This window comes from Melospiza georgiana, chromosome 1 (genome assembly GCF_028018845.1).
Source record: "Melospiza georgiana isolate bMelGeo1 chromosome 1, bMelGeo1.pri, whole genome shotgun sequence".
Lineage (NCBI taxonomy): Eukaryota > Metazoa > Chordata > Aves > Passeriformes > Passerellidae > Melospiza > Melospiza georgiana.
In genome coordinates, this window is record NC_080430.1 from 82,815,247 (window position 1) to 82,835,785 (window position 20,539).

The 20,539-nt window shown below is 38.5% G+C and overlaps 1 protein-coding gene across 5 annotated transcripts in view; it reads left to right on the forward strand.

The window, feature by feature from the left end:
- Window positions 1-20,539, forward strand: part of CTNND2 (catenin delta 2) — a 635,183-nt gene that overhangs the window by 543,062 nt on the left and 71,582 nt on the right. For all 5 annotated transcript variants that reach the window (XM_058042059.1, XM_058042075.1, XM_058042094.1 and 2 more), the window contains one exon: window positions 8,468-8,641. In XM_058042059.1, the coding sequence (XP_057898042.1) occupies window positions 8,468-8,641 (174 nt within the window). The remainder of the gene's footprint in view (window positions 1-8,467; window positions 8,642-20,539) is intronic.

Below are 20,539 nucleotides of genomic sequence, written 5' to 3' on the forward strand. Positions count from 1 at the left end.
CACTAGCTAAAGGCTTTTTAAGTCTTCCTCTTCTCTTTCTTCTGTGACTTTTGGATCTCACAGTCATACTTTTAACTCTGTACTGTTGACTCTTTCACTATTCCCATGGGGCCTCTCTGTACTGTAATGGTTCCCTTAAAAACATTTTTTTGCTCCTCCAGGCCAAAGAGCTGAGCCCTTTTGGCCAATTATCTTTACAATGTGCATGCTTTTGCCTGCTCTTAGATATTTTTTGTCTGTTTCTATGAGTGCTCGTTTTCAGTATGTTGCATGGTAAAGATTTCCTCAGAGCTGTTAGTGTTGGCCTCATGGAACGGTTTTATATAATTTTTAAAGTGTAAAGAACAATAAAACTACACACATATTTTCAAGTTTATGACCACTAGGATTTTCTGTGGCAAGGACATAAATTTACTCTTTCCAGAACTGATTCTGTTGTGCATAGGAATGCTTTGTCTTACAAGTATTAGAAACATTTTTCTAATGGTGTTTTCTCTTTCATCTAATTTCCTTTAAATCCAGACATCCTTCTTCATCTTGCCATATTCAAGGTCTCACATGTGGATATTATTCAGTTCAGGAATTTTAAGGGGGCCTTGTGAGCCTTCTGCAGGTTATTTTCACCCCATAATCCTCGATTGCTGTTGAACATTCCAAATGATTTGAAGTATATTATCAAGTTAATATATTATCAAGTTAACTAGAGTGCCACCAAAAACAATAGCAGCAAGATCACTGTGCCAGAAACAGCTCTCCCAACTTATCTTCAAAAATGGAAAAGAAAAGCAATCTTTTTCATGTAACCACATTTATATTAATAGCATAAAATAACTTAAACTGTGATAAGGGTAAATTTAACCTTTTTGTCCATTTATTTTGCAAAAATAAGTACAAAAGTATGTTCAGAGGTGCTTGTCCAGTGTGGACACAATTGTTCAATTGTGTGAAAAGATCTGCTTCTTTGTGTTTGTGGTTCCTTTAATACTTGGGAGTTTTATCTTTTCAGGTAAAGCCCAGGGCACAGGCAGATCTCTGTCAGTTGTGACACCTCAGTACAGGGGAGTAGTGTCCACTCTATGGTTACTACATTTTATGTCCCCAGAAGATATGTGTTCAGGGTGTAGGGTTTTTTTCCTTTATTGGCAGCCCATGGGGTTTTTGCAAAAAAAAATTGCTGTTTCAGTTCTTCTCAGAATATAAGATGTACAAAACAGTGTGGAGGAAAATTGTTCAGATTTAAGTGAATGCAGTTTTGAAATTTTCCTGTTACAGTATCACTGTAACTTAGTTTCTTCATTTTTATGTGTATTTACTTGAATTTCATTGTGCATTTATGAGGTAGTCTTTAATTTTTGGATAAAAGTCTTTGTAAAAAAAATAGTAGCAAAACTATTGTAGCTGCAAAAGAAAAACAGAGGTATAATTTTAGACCAAGAATGTGAATGAAGATGCACTCTTCTGTACTTGCAAAAAATCCTTCACAGAACAGGGGACTTTGTTTCTTAAGCCATGAAACAGGAGAAGTTTAATATCAAAGTCACTTTCTCATGGGTTTTCTCTACAAAGAGGGTACGAGTTCATTTCTTTGGTTTATGATTTATGGAGCAAGTATCCCAATTTTTTCTAAGTTATGTTTCAGGAGTAGTCGCATGTAAATTACTTAAAGGAAAGAACAGAACTGAGTGGTAGTATAAAATGTGTCTTCTTTCAAAGGCCTTTCAAGAACAAACTGGAATTTATTTTTATTAATGATGCCAATCGTCTATCAGTTGTCTATAATGGCAACTTCTGTGCACCTTGGAATCAAGTAAGACATGTGTCTTTGTTCAGATCATAGGTCTAATGACACCTTGCAAATTACTTTACTTAAAGAATTCCCTTAGGATCACATGAAACAAGTGTTCTCCACATTCCAGAATAAAAGTGGGAGATGTTAAAAGAGCCACAATTGTTTTACTAGAGCTGAGAGAGGTTTCTGAGGCATCTGCTTTGTTGCACAAATTAAATGTTAGAAAATGCCCAAACCTTTTGAAGGTTTGTGATAAAATCTAGGTATAGCACTGGTTTTAGTTTTGGAAACACAGAAATCAAAATTTCTGTTAAGGCCTCAGAAAAAAAAAGCTCACTTGGCTTCTGTCTCAAACCTGTACTTCTTTGCTGTTTTGTTAGTTTTCCTCTGCTGCCTACCTGTGATCAGCTGGTATGAACCTTCACCCCAAAATAAGCTCTCCAGCCTCAGACCCCTTCATCTCTGACTAGGACCTAGGTAGACATCAACCTCTCTGCCTTGTATTGTGTCACTCTTCAAATGGAAGCTGATTCTTCCACTGCTGAAAATGCTGTTCATGCTGCTGGCATGCTCACTGCTGCCAACAGATTTATTCTTTGAGCTGTGTGAGAAATGAGGATTATGACAAAAAGCAGTTAGGACAAATCAGGTGTGTGGTCCAACTTCAATAAAAAAAAATGCCAGGGAGTTGTCATTAATCCTTATTTGTTTCTTGTTATACAGCCCATTATGTATACATGTGGCACAATTTCATTTCTTTTCCTTTCTTCTCTAAGAGAAACAAGTTGACTTCTTGGCTTCATGCTTATCTCGAGTTCCCCATCTGTGATCATTCTTGTCAAACCAGAATCTAGCCCAAAGTCTGTTTTTGATTGGAAGTGACACTTCTGAAATGAGCCTGACCTTCTTTTTCACCTTCTGTCAGGAGCCTTAAGCTATAACAGCAACATTTCAAGTTATATATCATTAAGAATTGACTGGCACACCTCTTTAGCATGCTTGCTAAATGGCCTATAAATTCTTCTATCTATGTGAAATAGAAGGTTTAAGGCAATAATATTTCAAAAAGCATAAAAAATAAACCTGCCAGATAAGTCTTTTCATGTGGTGAGACCACTGTTTTACCAAGTGTGCTTCATGCTCTACCAAGCCATACCAAGCTAATAAGCCCAGAAACAGAGAAGTGGTGGCAGCTCCTGGGTTTAACCAATAACATGAACTTAGGGATGAAAAGGGATGTGATTAGGGATGAAAAGCTGTGTTGCCAATACATTCTTGCTCAGAAGGAATATTATTTCCACTTGTTCTTCCTCGTCTTGCACAAAGTGGTTATGTCAGATGTTGAGTAGCAAGAATCAACTGTCCTGAGCAATTCCTTACAGAGCATTTTGGAAAGCATTTCTTCTTTCTTGCTTGCCAACACAACATCTTGCCAGATACTCTGTGAGACTCTCAGTGTCATGTATGGCCAATTTGTTTTCAAAGTCAAAACTGCAGAGTTATTAAATATAATTTGTATTTGTCAGTTCCTGGAACATACTGCAAAGCCAATTAGCTTCAGCTTTCTGTGGAGAGGAGAAGGGCATGCAGCTTTAACTCCATCCCCCTTCATTTGGTAAGGGTCTTTTTTTAAGCAAAGAGAAAATATACAAAGTGAATTATTATTTTTTTCTTAGCTAATATTAAGCATATTATTAAAAAGTTAAGTAAAGGCACTGACAATTATTTTAAGCGTGTAATGTACAATGTAAAGTAAAATTTAGATTTATTAATATCTGGAATTCATTATAATGTTTCAATACATTTAAATGTTTTGAAAGCATTTCAAACATCTTTCCTGCAATTGTAAATGTTACATCAAACTGGGAAAGGTACCTTTATTTATTCTGTTCTCTCTCCCACCATTCTACTCTAGTCTCTGTGTCAGTTAACACCTGCATTTATATTCACCACCTTTATTTAGGCCTGGATATCTAAACTGAAGTTTGACTTGATGTAAACAGTGGTATTCCTGCCTGCTTAGTACCAGCTGCATGGATTCTGAAATCAAGCTCTGTGACTTCGTTGTATTTTTTTGTTGCTGAATTTCTGGTTTCTACTCTTTGTTTAGCATTGGCCAATTCACGTCTTGGACAAAGCTGTCCAAAGGAGGTTATTGGAGTGACATGTCTAGGGAGAGCTGGCAGAGACTGTCACAGCCACTAAGACATGCAGGATGAGATATCAGTGTCCTCTTAAGTGGCCTTTTAATTTAAAAGTCTTTGTTATTTCAGAGATGGTTTTAGTAAGCACTGTGTAATTGCTCATGTGAGTTTTGTCACTGCTGCTTCAAGGGACATAGCTATGGTGTAATCATACCATCCCAAACGTCTGGGATCGTTGGAGAGAGGTCTAGATGGTTTTAGACATTGCTGGGTTTGTTGATTTTTTTTTCCTAGATTTTTTCAGTAGTGATATTTTGTACAGACTGGGGTAAAGGAAGAATTCATATGTAACAGATTCAAATCGAGCACTGTTTCTTTGTTACCACAGGAAAACCAATGGTCATGTGATACCAATTTAAAAGCAAACCCCAACAATTTGAGGTTGTTAGTACAAACCCTAAAATCTGCAGAATATACTTCTCTTGCTGAGTTGCAGCCTTCCCAGGTATTTAGTACAATTGCACTATAAATTTGGATTTACTTTCATTAAAATGAGAATGTGGTGGTAGATAATCTATTGTGCAGCACAGAAAAGCATCTCGATAAGTGATCTTTTTCTCCTCTCAAAGTTCCAATTATGAAAATTTGGAAATTTTATTGGAGTACTCTTACTATCAAAATTCTGTTGTTCTTAAAAGATCTTGATATCTGGCTTTTTATTTTTCTAGACTTTATTCTTTTTTTTTGCATCAGTTTCAGGAAATGAGAGATTTGTATCTCACCCACGTAACAAGCAGTTTGTCAGCTTCAACCACAATATATGTGGGTAATTTCAGCTGAAGGAGGGAAGCCTGGAAGGAATATTTGTTTATGACTTTTTTTTTTCTTCCTTGGTATAAGCTAGGAAGAGTAATTGCATGTTTTTTCTTTTTCAGAGGCTCCTACTGCAGCCTCAGTCTATTTCAGATAGACCTTCCTGATCATTCCTGATGGGCAGCAACAGTACAGTGACTCTTCCAGTAATTTACTGGGTAGAAGTGTTTACTGGGTGAGGATGCTGCCACAGCTCATTAATATTTAGCAATGCAAACTGCAAAGCAACTTCTGCCATGCCTTAACCACTATTTTAGATATGGACTCTAATACCACTCAGGGAAAAATATCCTTTTCTTTGCTCAGGCAGCTGATGTTTGTGAAATACAAAATAAATGAATGAAGATATCAGGCAAATCTCTTTTGCAATAGGCTCTTTGCTTACCCCTGTCAGTTCTGCGTGTGCTGCAGCAGTTGGGCTGCACAGCTTCTGTGTGTGCTGCACAGTTGGGCTCAGCTACACAGAAGCCACCAGAAGCCACCAAGCCCTCCAGTGAAGAGGCTGCCACAGACACAGCAGCCACAGGTGTCGTGGTTTAACCCCAGTCAGCAGCCAAACCCACACAGCCTCACCCAGTGGGAGGGGGTGAAGAACAGTGAAAGTGAGAAAATGTGTGGGTTGAGGTAAAAGCAGTTTAATGGGGAAAGCAAAAGCCCCACAGGGAAGCAAAGCAAAGGGAGGAATTCATTCACCACTTCCCATGGGCAGGCATAAATGTTTCCCATGTTCAGCCATCCCCAGGAAAGCAGGGCTCCACAATGCATAACAGTGATTTGGGTAAACAAACCCCATGTGAATGTCCTCCCTTCCTTCTTCTTCCTCATAGCTTTATATTCTGAGCATGACACCATGTGGTATGGAATGTCCCTTGGTCAGCTGGAGTCAGCTGTCCTGACTGTATTCCCTCCCAGCTCTGTGCATCCCCATTCTCCTCGCTGGTGGCATGGGAAGAGGAGCAGAAAAGGCTGTGTTACTGAGTGCGAGTGTCAGTGCTACTCAGCTGTGGCTAAAACATCCCTGGGTTATCAACACTGTTTCCAGCACAAATTGAAAACATGGCTCCATACCAACTACTGTGCAGGTAATTACCCAGGCAAGAGCAGCACAGCGTGGTGAGCAGTGCCACCCTCCCTGTGCAGCCCCTCAGCTGCTCTGGGCACACACACCACATGTGGAGAGCACTGCAGGACATTTTCCAGGGTGACTGAATTTCCTGTGCTTTCCCTGCGCATGCATGTGTGGTACCAAAGATTTTCATCATTATTACATGGGCTCTAAGGCATCGCAGCATCTTGGGAAAAAGGTCTTCCCTCTCAGTTGGTGATAAATTAATGTAATCATGCTGAAAGTGAGTTGCAAGGAGGGCAGGGAAATGCAGTAATTTGTTTCTTTTTTTTTTTTTTTTAATGTTTTCTCATTACTGGGCAGACTGGCAAAACAACATTAAATATTAATTTATCTGCTAGATGATTTCCAGTGCTTTATATGTACCAGCACAGCATGAACATGTATATGGAGCTCTGTTTATATCAGCTGATTTTCAGTAGTCCTTGGGATCATACAAGTGTAAATAGCTGAGCATAAAAAAAACTCATACCCCCACAGAGGTATATACCCCCTCATATGGGTAGATCTGGTATATTTGATGCATTTCATGTGCTTTGTCCTTGAAATAATATACCCTGTACAAACACTCTTCAGTTGCATAATTCGTGCAAGTTGGAATGAGACAAGTGAAGACTTGAACTGGTGCCCTTGGACATCACAAGTCATTCATTAGTGGTCTTACTAAGGTGCAAAACCTAAACCTGGGGTGAAGTCAGATTTGACCTGTAAGATATGTCTCTCATTTGTTTTCAAAAAAATCTGACAGTGTGAATGATTGAATTCTGAGAGTTAAAATAAGAAGCAGGCTTTAATGTATTTTTTATGAGCTGAAAAGAACTCATTTCTAGCAAGGCTGGTGATTTATAAGGAGGAAAAAGAAGAATTGAATCACATGCACTGAAAACAATCTATTGGTTTAAAGGCAGAAATGCATTAAAAATTTCAAAGGCACAGCCCCATAATAGTGTCATTTTAAGGCATTGTTTCTCCAGAAGGCATTTGTCCTCTACTTTCTCAACCACCACTGGGCATTGCTATGCCAGTTATTTTGAACTATGATAACATTTGTCCAGCATAGTGAGTTTCACACCTGAGCTGCTTTCTGGTAACTGCTCATGTGTATGAAATGGTTCCTCTAGCTTTCCACTTTGGTGTTTGTTCTGATTTAATTTAGAAAAGAATAGCAGGTTTCATTCCTAAAGACATTAATCACACAAAACCTTGAAATTGTGTTAGTTGTTATTAGGGAACACTTGATTGATTGTCCCTTAAAATATATGTATTTTATTTTTAACGTTATTGTAAATAAAATGATGGTTGATACTTTCTGTAAACAAGAGGTTCTAGGTCTTTCCCAGTGCAAGGATTATTGTACGCTCACAATAAACCTAGTTAAATTAACTGTTGCAGATTTAAAACAGGAGGTAATTTGACTTATGCTATCAGTTTAGTGGATGTTAATGTTATGGTACAGATTTTCTGTTTATTTAGGCACAGTAACCTCTCACCCAAGGTACTAAAAGTTTACTGTTTATTCTGTTACACAATGTCGACATGTCAGAAGTGTTAGAAAAGGTATTTCTTAAAAAGTTCAGACTTGTTTCTAACAGTTGCATTAGTGCCATGAGTTATTAAAATCTATTTATCTGTACCAAACAAAACAAAATATACAATAAATATATAAGTAGATTTCCATTTAAATTTTTATTGAAAGTGCATTCCACATCTTACTTTTGTTTAAAAGGCAAAAAGAAAGTCTGTGTATTTTCCTTTGAGATGTTCTGTATGTAGGTGCAAGTGTTGTGTGCTCCACTGGAGAGGAGAACCCCTGTCCTCCTGGAATATAGTTATTTCTGGTAAGAGTGGGTTTTTGCAATAACCTACCATTTGTTCAGGTTAAATATCGCACATTTTGGATATCAGACTTGGGTTGTTTTTCATGGCAATACTCTGCATGTGATGAGAGGAACAGCATGTTTTGTGAGGGCTGATTCTGCCAGTTGCATTGGAGTCTCAGACCACACAGCTGGCTGGCTGGTACCTCCTGCACTCTCATTGTGAGAAGCCAGAAGTTGTGCCATTGAAGAAGACTTGTCACACTTGTGCCTTTCATGGCACAGAGGGCTCATGGCCTTGAATGATTTCGTTTTTCATCGTAGCATTTTGTGCTGTTTTTCTTCTCATGGGAAGACAGACAATGTGGAGAACTGAGATGGATGTGAAAAGAAAATCTCTTCTCCCCATGCAAGTTCTAGATTTGCCTCTTATGATAATGTTCATTTGCCTTCTGTTCCCACACAAACACAAAAAAAATACATACATTGAAAAGTGGTTTTGTTTTTTCAGCTAGCTAAAACATTGGGATTTCTGCCAATCTGATAGTTCGTCTGTATGGAATGCTGAGTAGGAAATTTGGTTCCTCCATGATGTGCAAAAATTGAGAACATCTGTTTATGGGCAGATGCCTTCACAGATGTTATAGTTGCATCTAAGGCAATTCTCAAATGTATTTCACTGTTCCTTGCTGACAATCTGATTTATACTTTCCAACAGTGGGATGGCGTAGGACCTCTCCCAGACTGTGCAGAACCACCCAAAGGAATCCAGATGCTGTGGCACCCTTCAATAGTCAAACCCTACCTCACACTTCTTTCTGAGTGCTCAAATCCAGACACGCTGGAGGGGGCAGCGGGGGCACTGCAGAACTTGGCTGCTGGGAGTTGGAAGGTAGGAATATTAACCCAATACGTGTTTCCTCTTCAGTTCTGTACCTGCAGCTGACAGCAGGCTGGTGATATAAATGTATCTAATTGCTTCTGGTAGTGGAATAACCTTCTGTTCTCATAGAACTATCTGAAGTCAAATCTGAGATAGTATTTCAAGTCCTAGGTACTCGTATCATAGCAAATGTCAGCGTACAGCAGCAAAGATCACATCGGCCAAGTCAAGTATGAAAAATTGCCACTGAAAAACAATATCCAAATATGGAGAATAAGGAGAAGCAATTCTTTATGAACCTGGGTGACAGAGCCATGAAAAATGAGCCAAAAATGCCACCAGTGACAATCAAATGAATCCATATTGTTTTGTCACTGCAGAAACTGGTTGGCATTCTGTCCCTTAGGAGAAGTCAGGGCAGGGCAGAGCAAGATATAAATGATGTGACAGCAAGTAATCTTAGCATCTACTTTTTTTAAAAATAAGGCATTATTAAAATACATTCATAATATGATTAATTATATACAATGAGTGAGGAAATGTGCAATCAAGGCACTCTGTTCCAGCTAATCCTACTTTTCAATTGTATTCAAAAGCACCATTTTTCTTTTGCGTATTATTTGCAGTATGTCCAGTGAAAAATTTAAGAAAATGCTTTCAAATTTAGAACAGATCAGTAAAATTCAACATTGAACTTTGCTTACTTTTTAGGGCAACTTTCCTGGTGGTAAACTGGTTTAATTGGCTGAAAGTACTAACTGTGTTATCCTATGGTGTAACTATAATGCACTGATTTTAAATTAACTCTCAGCAGGAATTTTTCTCATTTGCAATGAAAACAGTCATGTACAGGGAAATGCACTGATCAAAGTTATGTCTCAAAAGGTATCCTGTTGGGTTTTAAGCAGTTGGGCATTCGTATGTGATATGTAAATACCAATTTAATTAGGCATTCATTTTGAAATATTAGCACTGGCACTAAGAAGTTGTTTTCTTTTTCACATAAAGTTTTATTGGAAGTTGGGTTGGCACACTCACTAGCTCTTCCAAGACATATTATGTTTTTGGGGTTTTTTTTATAATGGTGTTCCACCAGATTTATAATATGTCATTGACTGTTGCATTCAATGGCATGTAAAGTGATTTAACAAAGTATCTGTTCAGTGATTTTTTTCCTATGTAGCACTGTGCCTGAAAATCATTATGGTTTTATTATTCTCATGTTTTAGACTGCTTCAGATGGTGTAATCCTGGCAACAAAATGTAATAAATGTGTACTATCCATCTGGGAATGGGTGTAGTCCTGGTCCAAATGAGAAAACAATGCATGCATGTTTGCCAGGACTAATGGAAGTGCTAAAATCCAGGTGGTGTCCCTTCTCCCATTTCTAATAAATCTGTATACCTGTCATCCTTTAGTTGGCAGAAGTGTACAGTGAGAGGAAGGGAGGCTCTGCAGAGTTCTTTGGCGAGTGCTGGCTTAGAAAAACTGGTTTTGGACTTTAATACTATCTGTGCTGATACCATGGGAAAAGCTGGGTTGTTCTCATATTGCTCTATTTTTCTAAAGATTCACCAATTCTATTACAAGGGATGTGCAGACACAGAATGAATATCCTTAATTTCACATGTCATACTAGCCATTTTTGTGAGGGGAGTAATCCTCTTTGGGGATTACATAAGCATTGATGTTTCCACCTTTTGACCTCTCCTTTCCACTGCTGCAGTCCAGATATAAAATTACTGAAATAAAAGATAGAAAACTCTTAAAAGAAGAGGTTATTCCTAAGGGAGATTTTAATTTTTTTAGTTCCTCCAACAAATGGTAATTGTATAAAGAATGGAATTACATTTTTTTTACTTGAATTCTTTCAAGAACTTTATGATTACTGAAACTTAAAACTGAAAGAGAGAAGAGCAAACTGTATGAAGATAAACAGTGTTGCTATTAATAACAATAGCAATAGCAGTTGTGGGCTTTTTCCAATTAGCATTATTTTAACAGCAGAAGAATCACAGACTATATGAAGCACCCAGCCTACCAGGTGTGCTCACACACTACTGAAGATACAGTCTCTTCTGGAAAAAAATACAGTGCAATTGATACACTTGCACAGTTCTTTCCTAGCTGTTTCACCCTTTTGGTTCCTCTGGTACAAAGCCGTCTAATCCTCTTGGGTGGCCAGGAGGTAATATTTTTAACACAGGCAGTGCTTAGCCAGTGCTATTACAGAGAGAAAGTGAGCAGATAAAAGGAAGCCTGAGTAATTTTTAAAAAATAAAAAGTTATGTAGGGGATTTAGATAAATGTCTACCACTAGAATTAACAGACGATATGTGTCTAAATCCCCTAGACAGCTTTGGAGAATTTCAGGCACAAAAAGAAAGCAGCAGTATGTAGTTTTCAGGATTAATAGCTCAGAAAGGTTGAAAGTTTTCATTATTTCAGGGTGTATAGTTTCTCAGGGATATATACACATAAAATCAACACATGCACATGGTGAAACAGAATCTGTGGGACAATTTTAGGACTGCTTCAGTTGCAGGAATTCCTTCTAAAGCCAAATACTAACATAAAAGAAAAAAGTGGGACATACTTATATTTACAGACAATTTTTCTATGTCAAAATGAAACACTTAGGACTAAAGTCTTGACATATATTACTCATCTGCAAAGTAAAACTTGGGAGTTTTTTATAATGACCAATAAAATATTTGGTCAGTGCAATTATTACTACACCAAGCACAGTCTGTAACAAACCAGAAAAGGAGCATCTTGGTGGCAAATACATTAAGAGATCCAAATGAAGATTTATCAATACAACAGGATACTGATTTTGAGGTATGAGGAAGAATATTTTCAATGTGAAAATTTAACCTGGCATAATTTATGACTTTGGTGTATATTCTGGTTTTGGAAAAGATTGACAGCTTATATACAAAGCAGAACTTATTTTGGAAGCGACTGTTTCAGATAAACACAGACATTTGTTCATCTCACTGTTCTGCATCAAGATGTAATCACATAAGAAGGACACTGGTATTGGAATCTGAAGGAGAAGAAGCATCTTTGTCATGGAAAATTACATGCATATCCACACAGAGATATCTTTTTTGTTCATGTGCTTACTTGATGCATCCACGAAAAATAGGATTGGCCCTTTTGGAATAATATCTGTGGAGACAGCCAATGTAAGTCTTTTGGAAAGACTGGACAGAGCATCACATTGCCTAAGGTCCAACTGCTGCCCTGCACAGTGACTTCTGACACCAGCCAGGGTCACTGCATGTCCCCCTGTAGTACATTCTATAGCCACAATACCCACTCCAAGCACAGTGCTGCTGCCTGACAGCAGTGGGGCAGTTTGTCAGCCCTGGAGCTGCACCCACCCACCACCTTCTGCCGAGCTCAGCTGCTACATGGGACTGCAAGGGTTACTGTTTTAGAGAAGTCATTGCTTCCCAAAATATTTTATCCCATCAGATCATAACCACAGTAGTTTCATGATATCCTGAACATCCTGCAGGCAGAAGGAGCAACACATGAAATGCATGGCTGTTGGGTTAGGCTTTGCTTCCTCTTATTGCCTCTCTAAGATTTTTATTTTTTTTCAAAGAATAGGCTTTTTGTAATTATACTTGATGTGAACTTGAATATTAAAGCTGCTTAGAAATATGAAATAATAAAACTAGGGAAACACTTTCCTCATCCATCTTAGCTGGAGTTTTCCCTGAACAAATAAGGTTTGAGACATGCCTTTGGAAGCACTGCAAACTCTTTATTTCCCATTAGGTATTAACTTTCACTGGGAGGTCTGTTATTTTTCTTTGCCACTTAATTTGTGTTTAACCAAATTTGTGCAAAAATGTAGAATAAGAAAAAAGGAGACTTTCTGACTCTCCCAGCTCTATTCTGAAGACAATTGCCTGCTTATTAAGAAATCTCTCCCATTATAACTCTTCAAACCAGAAGTTCTTTCTGCAACTTCATATAATTTTTTTTCTTTTAATGCCTTGGATTGAAAAAATTACATGGTTTGAAATTACAAGAGTGATCCTGTAAAAGATTATCTTTTTATATGTAGTCTGGCATTAGTACTTCTCCTCAGACGGTAAAAATAAAAGTGGCAAGTTCTTTTTAGTTTTCACCTTGGTCAATTGGCTATTATCACATTAAATCTCCTGAGCCTGTAAAAAGTTATATGCAAAATGTCCTCGAGTTAACAATGTCAAGCATCCAAGCACCCTTCTGAATAAAATTACCCTCTCAGGAAGAAAGGAAATATTAGGCTATCTCCTTATTACTGTGTCTTTGTGTGTATCTGACAGCTGAAGTTAGGTTGATGTCAGTTTATCTGCCAGACATTACTGCAATATTGCAAGACCTGTTGCTCTGAACTCATGGAATCACGAAGGAGCTCAGGTTGGCGGGGACCTCTGGAGGTCATCGGGTCCAACCCCTGCTTAGGCCAGGCCACCCGGAGGCAGTTGCCTGGGGCCACGTCCAGATGGTTTTCTGAATGTCTCCAAGACTGGAGACTCTACAACCTCTCTGGGCAACCTGTGCTTGTGTTCAACCCCCTCACAAGTGAAGGAGCAATTCCTGCTGTTTTGCAAAAGTCCTGTGTTTCAATTATTGCCCATTGCCTCTGCTCCTACATACCGTTTGCTGTTACATGCAGTTGTAACACAATGTTGTCACCACAAGTGGCATTTCCTTAGTTTAGTCAAACTATTTTAAAAATAAAATCTTCATTCATATGATTCTTTAAAAAAAACTACTATCATGACTTAATAGGCAATACCTATCTTTTAAAACCAGGAAACAAAATTTGCTTTATTTCTTCTGGCTTACATTGGAACCAATAGCACACCTGCTCTGAGCCTTGCTTAGTCCCTTCTGTGCACTCAGTCTTCTGTCTCAGTTACTTTACAGGCTTTATGAACTCTCTCATCTGCTTTAATGACAGGATGGCCAACTTCCTTGTCCACAGTATTGCTGGTACAGGTCAGGATGCCCTTGGCCTTCTTGGCCACCTGGACACACATTGGATCATGTTCAGCCACTGTCAAGAAGCACCCCCAGGTCCTTTTTCACTGGGCCACTTCCCAGCCACTCTGCCCCCAGCCTGTGGCACTGCCCAGGGATGTTGTGATCCAAGGGCAAGAAGCATTTGGCACCTCAGCCTTTTCCTCAACCCCTGTCACTGTGTTTCTCCCTGCATCCAATAACGGATTGAGATTCTCCTTAGCCTTCTTTTTGTTGGTGCTGTATTTATAGAAACTCATATTTTTGTTGTCTTTTACAGCAGTAGCCAGATTAAGTTCTAGCTGGGCTTTGGCCCTTCTGATTTTCTCCCTGAAAGCTCAGAACATCCATGTAGTCCTCCTGAGCTCCCTTCTTCTGAAGGGGAGGGAAAAACTTGGTTCATTTTTTCCAGAGCTCCAGCTTTGTTCAACCAGGCTGCTGCTTTTCCCCACCAGCTCATCTTTTAACATAGAGGGATGACTTGTTCCTCTCAACAACTGGAACAAGCTTTTATGATTTCCAACTTGAACAACATCTAGCCTTCCTGGACTTCTTTGCCCTTCAGTACTGTCTCCCAAGGTAAACCAATCTCCCTCACAGACCAGAGTTTGTCCTCTGCAAGTCCAAGGTAGCAGTTCTGCTGAGCCTCCTCCTTTCTTATCCTTTGACTGTAACATGAGGAGCAAGTGCTGCTCTGTTGAGGTCAGTATCAGTCTCAGGAAACTCCAGCGTTCCTTGGCTGGTTCTTTCTAGTGCCTCTCCTTTCTGTTCCGTGTTTGATCATACTCAGCAGGGAATGAGGAGCTCTTTGGTCAGACTGCTGAATGTCCCTGCCTTTGATCCCTAACATACAGGTACAATACCCATGTGAATGGTGTTTACGGCTCATTGGCCTGATCTCTTGAGATTGGCTAGATGCTATCTTGGTCTTTGTTCCTTACACAAGCAACTGCATTTATTTTGTTAATTCCATGCCAGGGAAATCTGACTCTCATAGGAGCAAGAGTTCCATTAAGTAAATTGTTAGATAAGGAAACTGAAAACATAAAAGAGACCATTTTAGGCACAAGGTCAGTGCAGCTGCTTCAAAGAGCAGTATGAGAGAGAGTTTCAAGCTCCTTACCATGCAGACTCTTGAAGATAATGAGTAATTATTTTTTAAAGCAGCAGACATCTAGGTTATCAATCTTCTCTTATCAGGCAAGGACATATTGTGGGTTCTTTGCCAGACTTTTCTGATGACTCTAGTTATTTATGTATTAACCCTTTGAAGTTTCATCAGGCTGTTCCAGGAGAAAGTTTTCTTGGATTACAGTGAAAAGGCTTACTTTCATTTTCTCCAAAATAGTAGTATTATGAATCATTATGTGATGGGATGCAGAAGATCACTTATAACATACTATGTAATCAACAAAGTCAATTTTTAAAATAACCAATGCTTTATTCTGTCAGGAATCCCAATGCTTTGTTCTGTCAGGAATTTTTACCTGGGTAGAAACACCTCATAAATGAGGCAGCATCAATTGTTAAATACATTGCATTGTATAAATACATAAATTGTTAATACATTGGACATATATTGGCTCTAGAGGACAGAAGACAAAATTGAAGGGACAGGACAGTATTTAAAAAGCAAGACCTGCTGCTGCAAACACTTGGATCACAGATATCATAAAGAAATGAGCATGGCCATCTGTATATGGAATGGGAGCACAGTAGTTCATAGTGGCTTCATGTTCAAGGTAATCCCTTACTATAAGCAGTTTTCTTCCCATGAGATGTGTCACTTTTGTCCCAAATCTTTTCTTTTTTAATTATATTAGTTACAATGTTTGGAAAACTGATCATAAAAGTTCTCAGATGATTTTGGAAACTTAATACCTCCTTATTCTGTAGAACCAAGAATGATGAGGTGCAAAGGCAGTTACTTATCGGTTTTGCCTTCCTGCTTAAGGTAACATCTGTTAACACTTTCATTTTTCTCTAGTTTATTTACTTAACTTTGTATCTTTACCCACTGGACTTTTTCCTTTCTCTTTAACCTAGTCTAAGGTTGTGGAACAAAAGAGTAAGTAGTTAATACTTCACTCTTGTCCCAACACAAAGATGTAGAGAGCTTGCTAGTAGTATACCAGATAGAATCATTTCTGAGAGCAGAACACCACAGTTGGGACAGAAAGTCCTTGGGAAGTCTCTTTCTGCTCTCTTCAGAAACTGCAGAGAGTTAACCAAGATTTCAGAGCTTTGCTCTCCGTCAGGGGATGTGAGTTCTTAGGGATCCCAATAGAGTTTTTTGAGTAAAGTAGATCTGTAATTTTTGAATATAAAAATATTTTCCTTTTTTCCTGATAGGTATATTACATTGAGTCTGATCGGACAGAGAGAAATACTAGTCTTTAATTACTCACTGATCTTTGATTATTTCACATGCAGTCCTCTTTCATGGTCTGCTATTTTACTACTGTTAGCATGGACTCTTTCTAAGCCTTTGATAGCAGACCTCAAGTCTCTCTAATCTTCCTGGTACTCTAGTTTGCTGAGTAATTTAGTTTGCTGTGTCATGCCTGCTCCCCTGATTTAACTTTCATGTTGTGCTTTATGTCGCAGTAGTTCCTTTTAGTATTCAGTAACTCAATAGTCTTTGGGTCACAGTGTTGAACTGTACAGTACAATCCAAATTCTAGTCAAAGCTGAAGTATGGGATGAAATATTCTGCAGACACTTGGGGAGCACTGATGTCAATGGCAGGAAAGTGAATCCATTCAAAATGTCAAGTGTATACAGTTGTTGGTGCTTCTTGCATTTTTAGAGGGGGAATTTATTTTGGTAGTGTTCTTCTTTCTCATTTTATGATGGAAATTTCTTCATTGTTCAATTTGGTCTCCTGTGTTCCTGCTTCATAGAGAAATAAAGAAAACCATATGAAACACCAAAAGGAGTTAAGTGAATAAGTGCTTTTAAATTCTTCTGAAAAATATAATTGAGTTTTATCTAGAGTAATTACTCTTTTCTTGACTTTCAGCCTAATATAATCTTAAATCCCTAGAGGCATTCACTTGTGCAGATGGTATCTGACAAACAAAAAAATAATTTGCAAGTTTACTCTATTTTTCTACCTAATTACTGTGATGAAAATAAAAAGGAAGCTATTAATGAAAGTGGACATAGAGCTCTACTGTTTACCTTCAAAGGGATGTGTAGTAGTTATGCCCCCCAAATTCCATTATTGGTAAAGTGTATTCATGAACAGACTTTGGCTCCTGTGCTTGTCTCTGATAATTTAGCCTCAATCTGATGCAACAACAATGATTTGATTTTATTTTCTGGCTGCTTGTTCCCTCTAAAGTGTTTGCTGTTCCCACAGGGATGCTTTTGCTTTACAAACTGAACAGCTATTTGATCATTGACACTGCCACTGATTTGTGCAGTAACAGGATGATTAAGTGTACTAGCAGAGTGCCTCATTTACCTACTGATAGGCAACAAACCCTTTGTCTCTTTTCTTTTTTATGATTTTTTCATCTCTTCGCTTTTATGCTTCACTGAGCTCGTATTAGCAATTGACCCACAATGTGGAAATGCAGGCACCACACGATGGCTTTAGGCAAACAGAGGGATCATCAGTGTACACAAGGCTGAATCAATTTCTCCATTCTCTGCAAGAATGAAATAGCCTTTTGAGGCACCTCCATTTGAGCTTTCCTGAAATCCACACAGTGCAGCATAATTGCTTGCAGAGACTTGTCCTAATTGGCAGCTTAAGGAAAGAGGACCAGACAGTTCATACCACTTTCCACATGGAAAGTTCTCCAGAGACCTTTGAAACAATTAAAAGCGTTTCTCTCTTTCTGCCTAAGGTTCATGACTTGAAGCAGCAGATTAAATGATAGCAAATCACACATTGAGGAGTCTGTGAACTTTTCCCAAAGTGGATGACATCCTCTGGAAAAAGACAGCTTGGGAAGGAGAGGAGTACACAGGAGAGAGGAGAGGTTTTGTACCTAACTTTTCTGTCGTACTCCACCCATTGTTCTATATGTATGTGTGCATATGTGCATCTGTAAAAAATTATGTCTGGATCTTTCCCCTGTGAAAGCTTTGGAGCTCTCTTTTTTACTGTTGTAATCAAATTGATTGGTTCATTACAGATCCTGAAGGCTTGCATGTTGTTTATTTAGTAAGGAGGTTTATATTTTCTCTTTTTTTTTCATTCTGAGTTATTTCAGTGTTTCTCCCACAGTGTCTCCTACTCTCTCTCTAAGCTTAAAAGCAAAACATTTCCTAATTTGTTCCTCTTAAACTTTTGGGTTGGAATGGATGATGAAAGTGCTACATCCTAAGAAGTCTGTTGTAACCTGGCTTTATAAAACACGTGCTTATGTTTTCTCTTGGTAGGTGGCTAAAAAAAATCAAAGAAAAACTGTTTACTGAGGTTTTAGAATGGAGGTTTTTAAAATATAGTGAATAATCTAAGGGATTATTTTTTATTCTCCCTGGTATTGAACAGGTATAGATAAGGTTTTTTTCTCTCAAAACAAACACCCCCACTGGTTCCACATGCAGCCCATTCTGGAGATGCTACATCTGTGATTTACTTCTGCAATGAACAGCCGCATCTTTCAGAATACTCTCAGCCAGCCTGAACTCTCACCTCAACCAGACAGGCTAACTTCTTTCTCAAAATATTCTCGCTGTTATCTTGAACTCTCACGCTGGCAGTCACCTTGTAATCACAGCAGACACAACAGATGCTTCCCCTGGGAGAGATGTACAAAATACAGCATTTTTTAAGTGCAAGGAGGTATTGCTCATTTCCCAGCTGCAGGTGAGAATAAATCTAACTGGCAGTTAAATACATATTTATTAAGCCAGGAAGGTTGGAAATACCCATTTGTTGTTTCCGTAGCATCCTTTATACTTAATATCCCATTAAAATTAATGTATAGGGAAGAAACTTTTTCACAAAATTCTTCCTATTAAACTCTTTGATCCTTAAGATCTGTTTTATTTTTTTTATCTGATGATCATCCTACACACTGGTTCTAGAGAAGAGACTGGAGGAGAGAGCATTGAAAAAGATCAACAAGGAGTCCTGCTATCATTTATCTCCCCTATGCTGTTTGCTTTGCAGCACAAAATGTCAGCACATTTATGTTTTAGACACATTATTATGCCCAGGGGTGCTGAGAACCCCTTGTCCAACATAGCTGACAAGATAGCTTATCATAACTGTTATCACTTTCATCTTCAGCAAAGTCCAGCCAACTGGCTTTTGTTATGCATAGTTGCTACAGACGAGAATTAATAAAAATTACTCTTTAAATTCTGGAATTCTGGTTTGTGTTCCTTTTTTCCCAATTTCCCCTGAATCATATCACCTGGAATGAACTTCTGCTATGGACATTGCAGCACTGGAGTTCTTGTCTATCTCCACATCTACTGTTTTTATCATAAATATGTATTCTGGTTTTTGCTATTCAGGGCATATATCTGATATAAACAGATGCTTTTAAAGTGAGCTCTTCAGCTGTGGTAAGTAGAGGCTGTATGCAGGGGTTAAGCATGGCCTGCTTACAGTGAATGTGCTTTTTTTTTACTCTGCCTGACTATGGAGTAATGCTATTGCAATGTAATTATTCTTTACAGTGGGATGTCTTTGTCAAAAGAGAAGAGCCATCTAGATCAGAAAATCCTAAGACTTATCATCCTAGTTTCTGAAATAATTGAAATATTTCAAAAGCAAAGGCCTTCTAGAACTTGTCTTCACCTTCCAGGTACAATGGCAAGATAAGCATCCATGCCATGGCACGGAAAGGAAGAAGACATTCTGCTTCAATAATTTCCTTTCAACTGTCAGTACAAGAAACATGAATGTGAACTTTATGGAAATTGCAGAGAAGAGAACATGAAGTGAAAGGAATGTGTGCCTGTGGATGGCTTGTTTTGAAGTGGGCTGTGCTGAGGAGACCTGTGCATCCACAGGTGTCCAAACAACTTAACTTTGGCAGTACCCATATACTTTAAACCCACAAGGTCACAGCTGCTGTCCTGTTTATGTTTTGCAACTGCTGGAGATAGCAACAGAATGCAAAACAGGGTAGTATAGCTGATCTTTCACCCCTTTATGTGCTGGGAACCCCAAGTTGTACAGCTCTGGATGGATTTCCTAATCAATTACAACACACTGCACAGATCCCTTGTTCACTGACGTGATAATCTATAGAGCTCCTGAAGAGTTTTTTAGAAGTAAACAACTCCATTCATCATTTCTGCTGTCAAATGAAAAGGATGTTTACATGAGAACATTCTGCTCACTTTGATACAAAGACAGGGCCGTGCCAGTGGTGTCATGACCAGCTGTCAAGTGGGAGATGCCTACAGGCTTCTCTGATAGAATCAGCCACTGGCTTTATCCTGCAGTCAGGCACAGCACAGGCACACACTGCCCTCAGGTCAGCTCTTGAGGGAAGGGCTGGCCCTTCAATGTACAATAGTATTCCAGTTAGGATCACTACAGCTGCCAAAACCAGGCATGAAATTATGCTCAGTTCTCCTTCTGAAAAAGTTAACAATCACAAGAGAAATGATAATAGTGTTTTCATGTTTATAGACTGAATAATTCTTAGGGTAACAACAAAGAATAAATACTCAGACCTCTTGAACTTGCTTTGTAATACAAAGACATATTTTGTAAAATAAATATTGTTAGTTTAGCAGTAAACAAGCATCATTAGATGTTGCATACAAAACGCTGGTGAAAAGTAAGTTGTCTGCAGACTTGGGCCGTGAAAATGTAACCAGGTGTGCTGGGAAAGAAGTCAATTCATCATTTAATTTCTCTGTCACCATAAAAAAAAAAAGTGCTGATTGCCAAATCA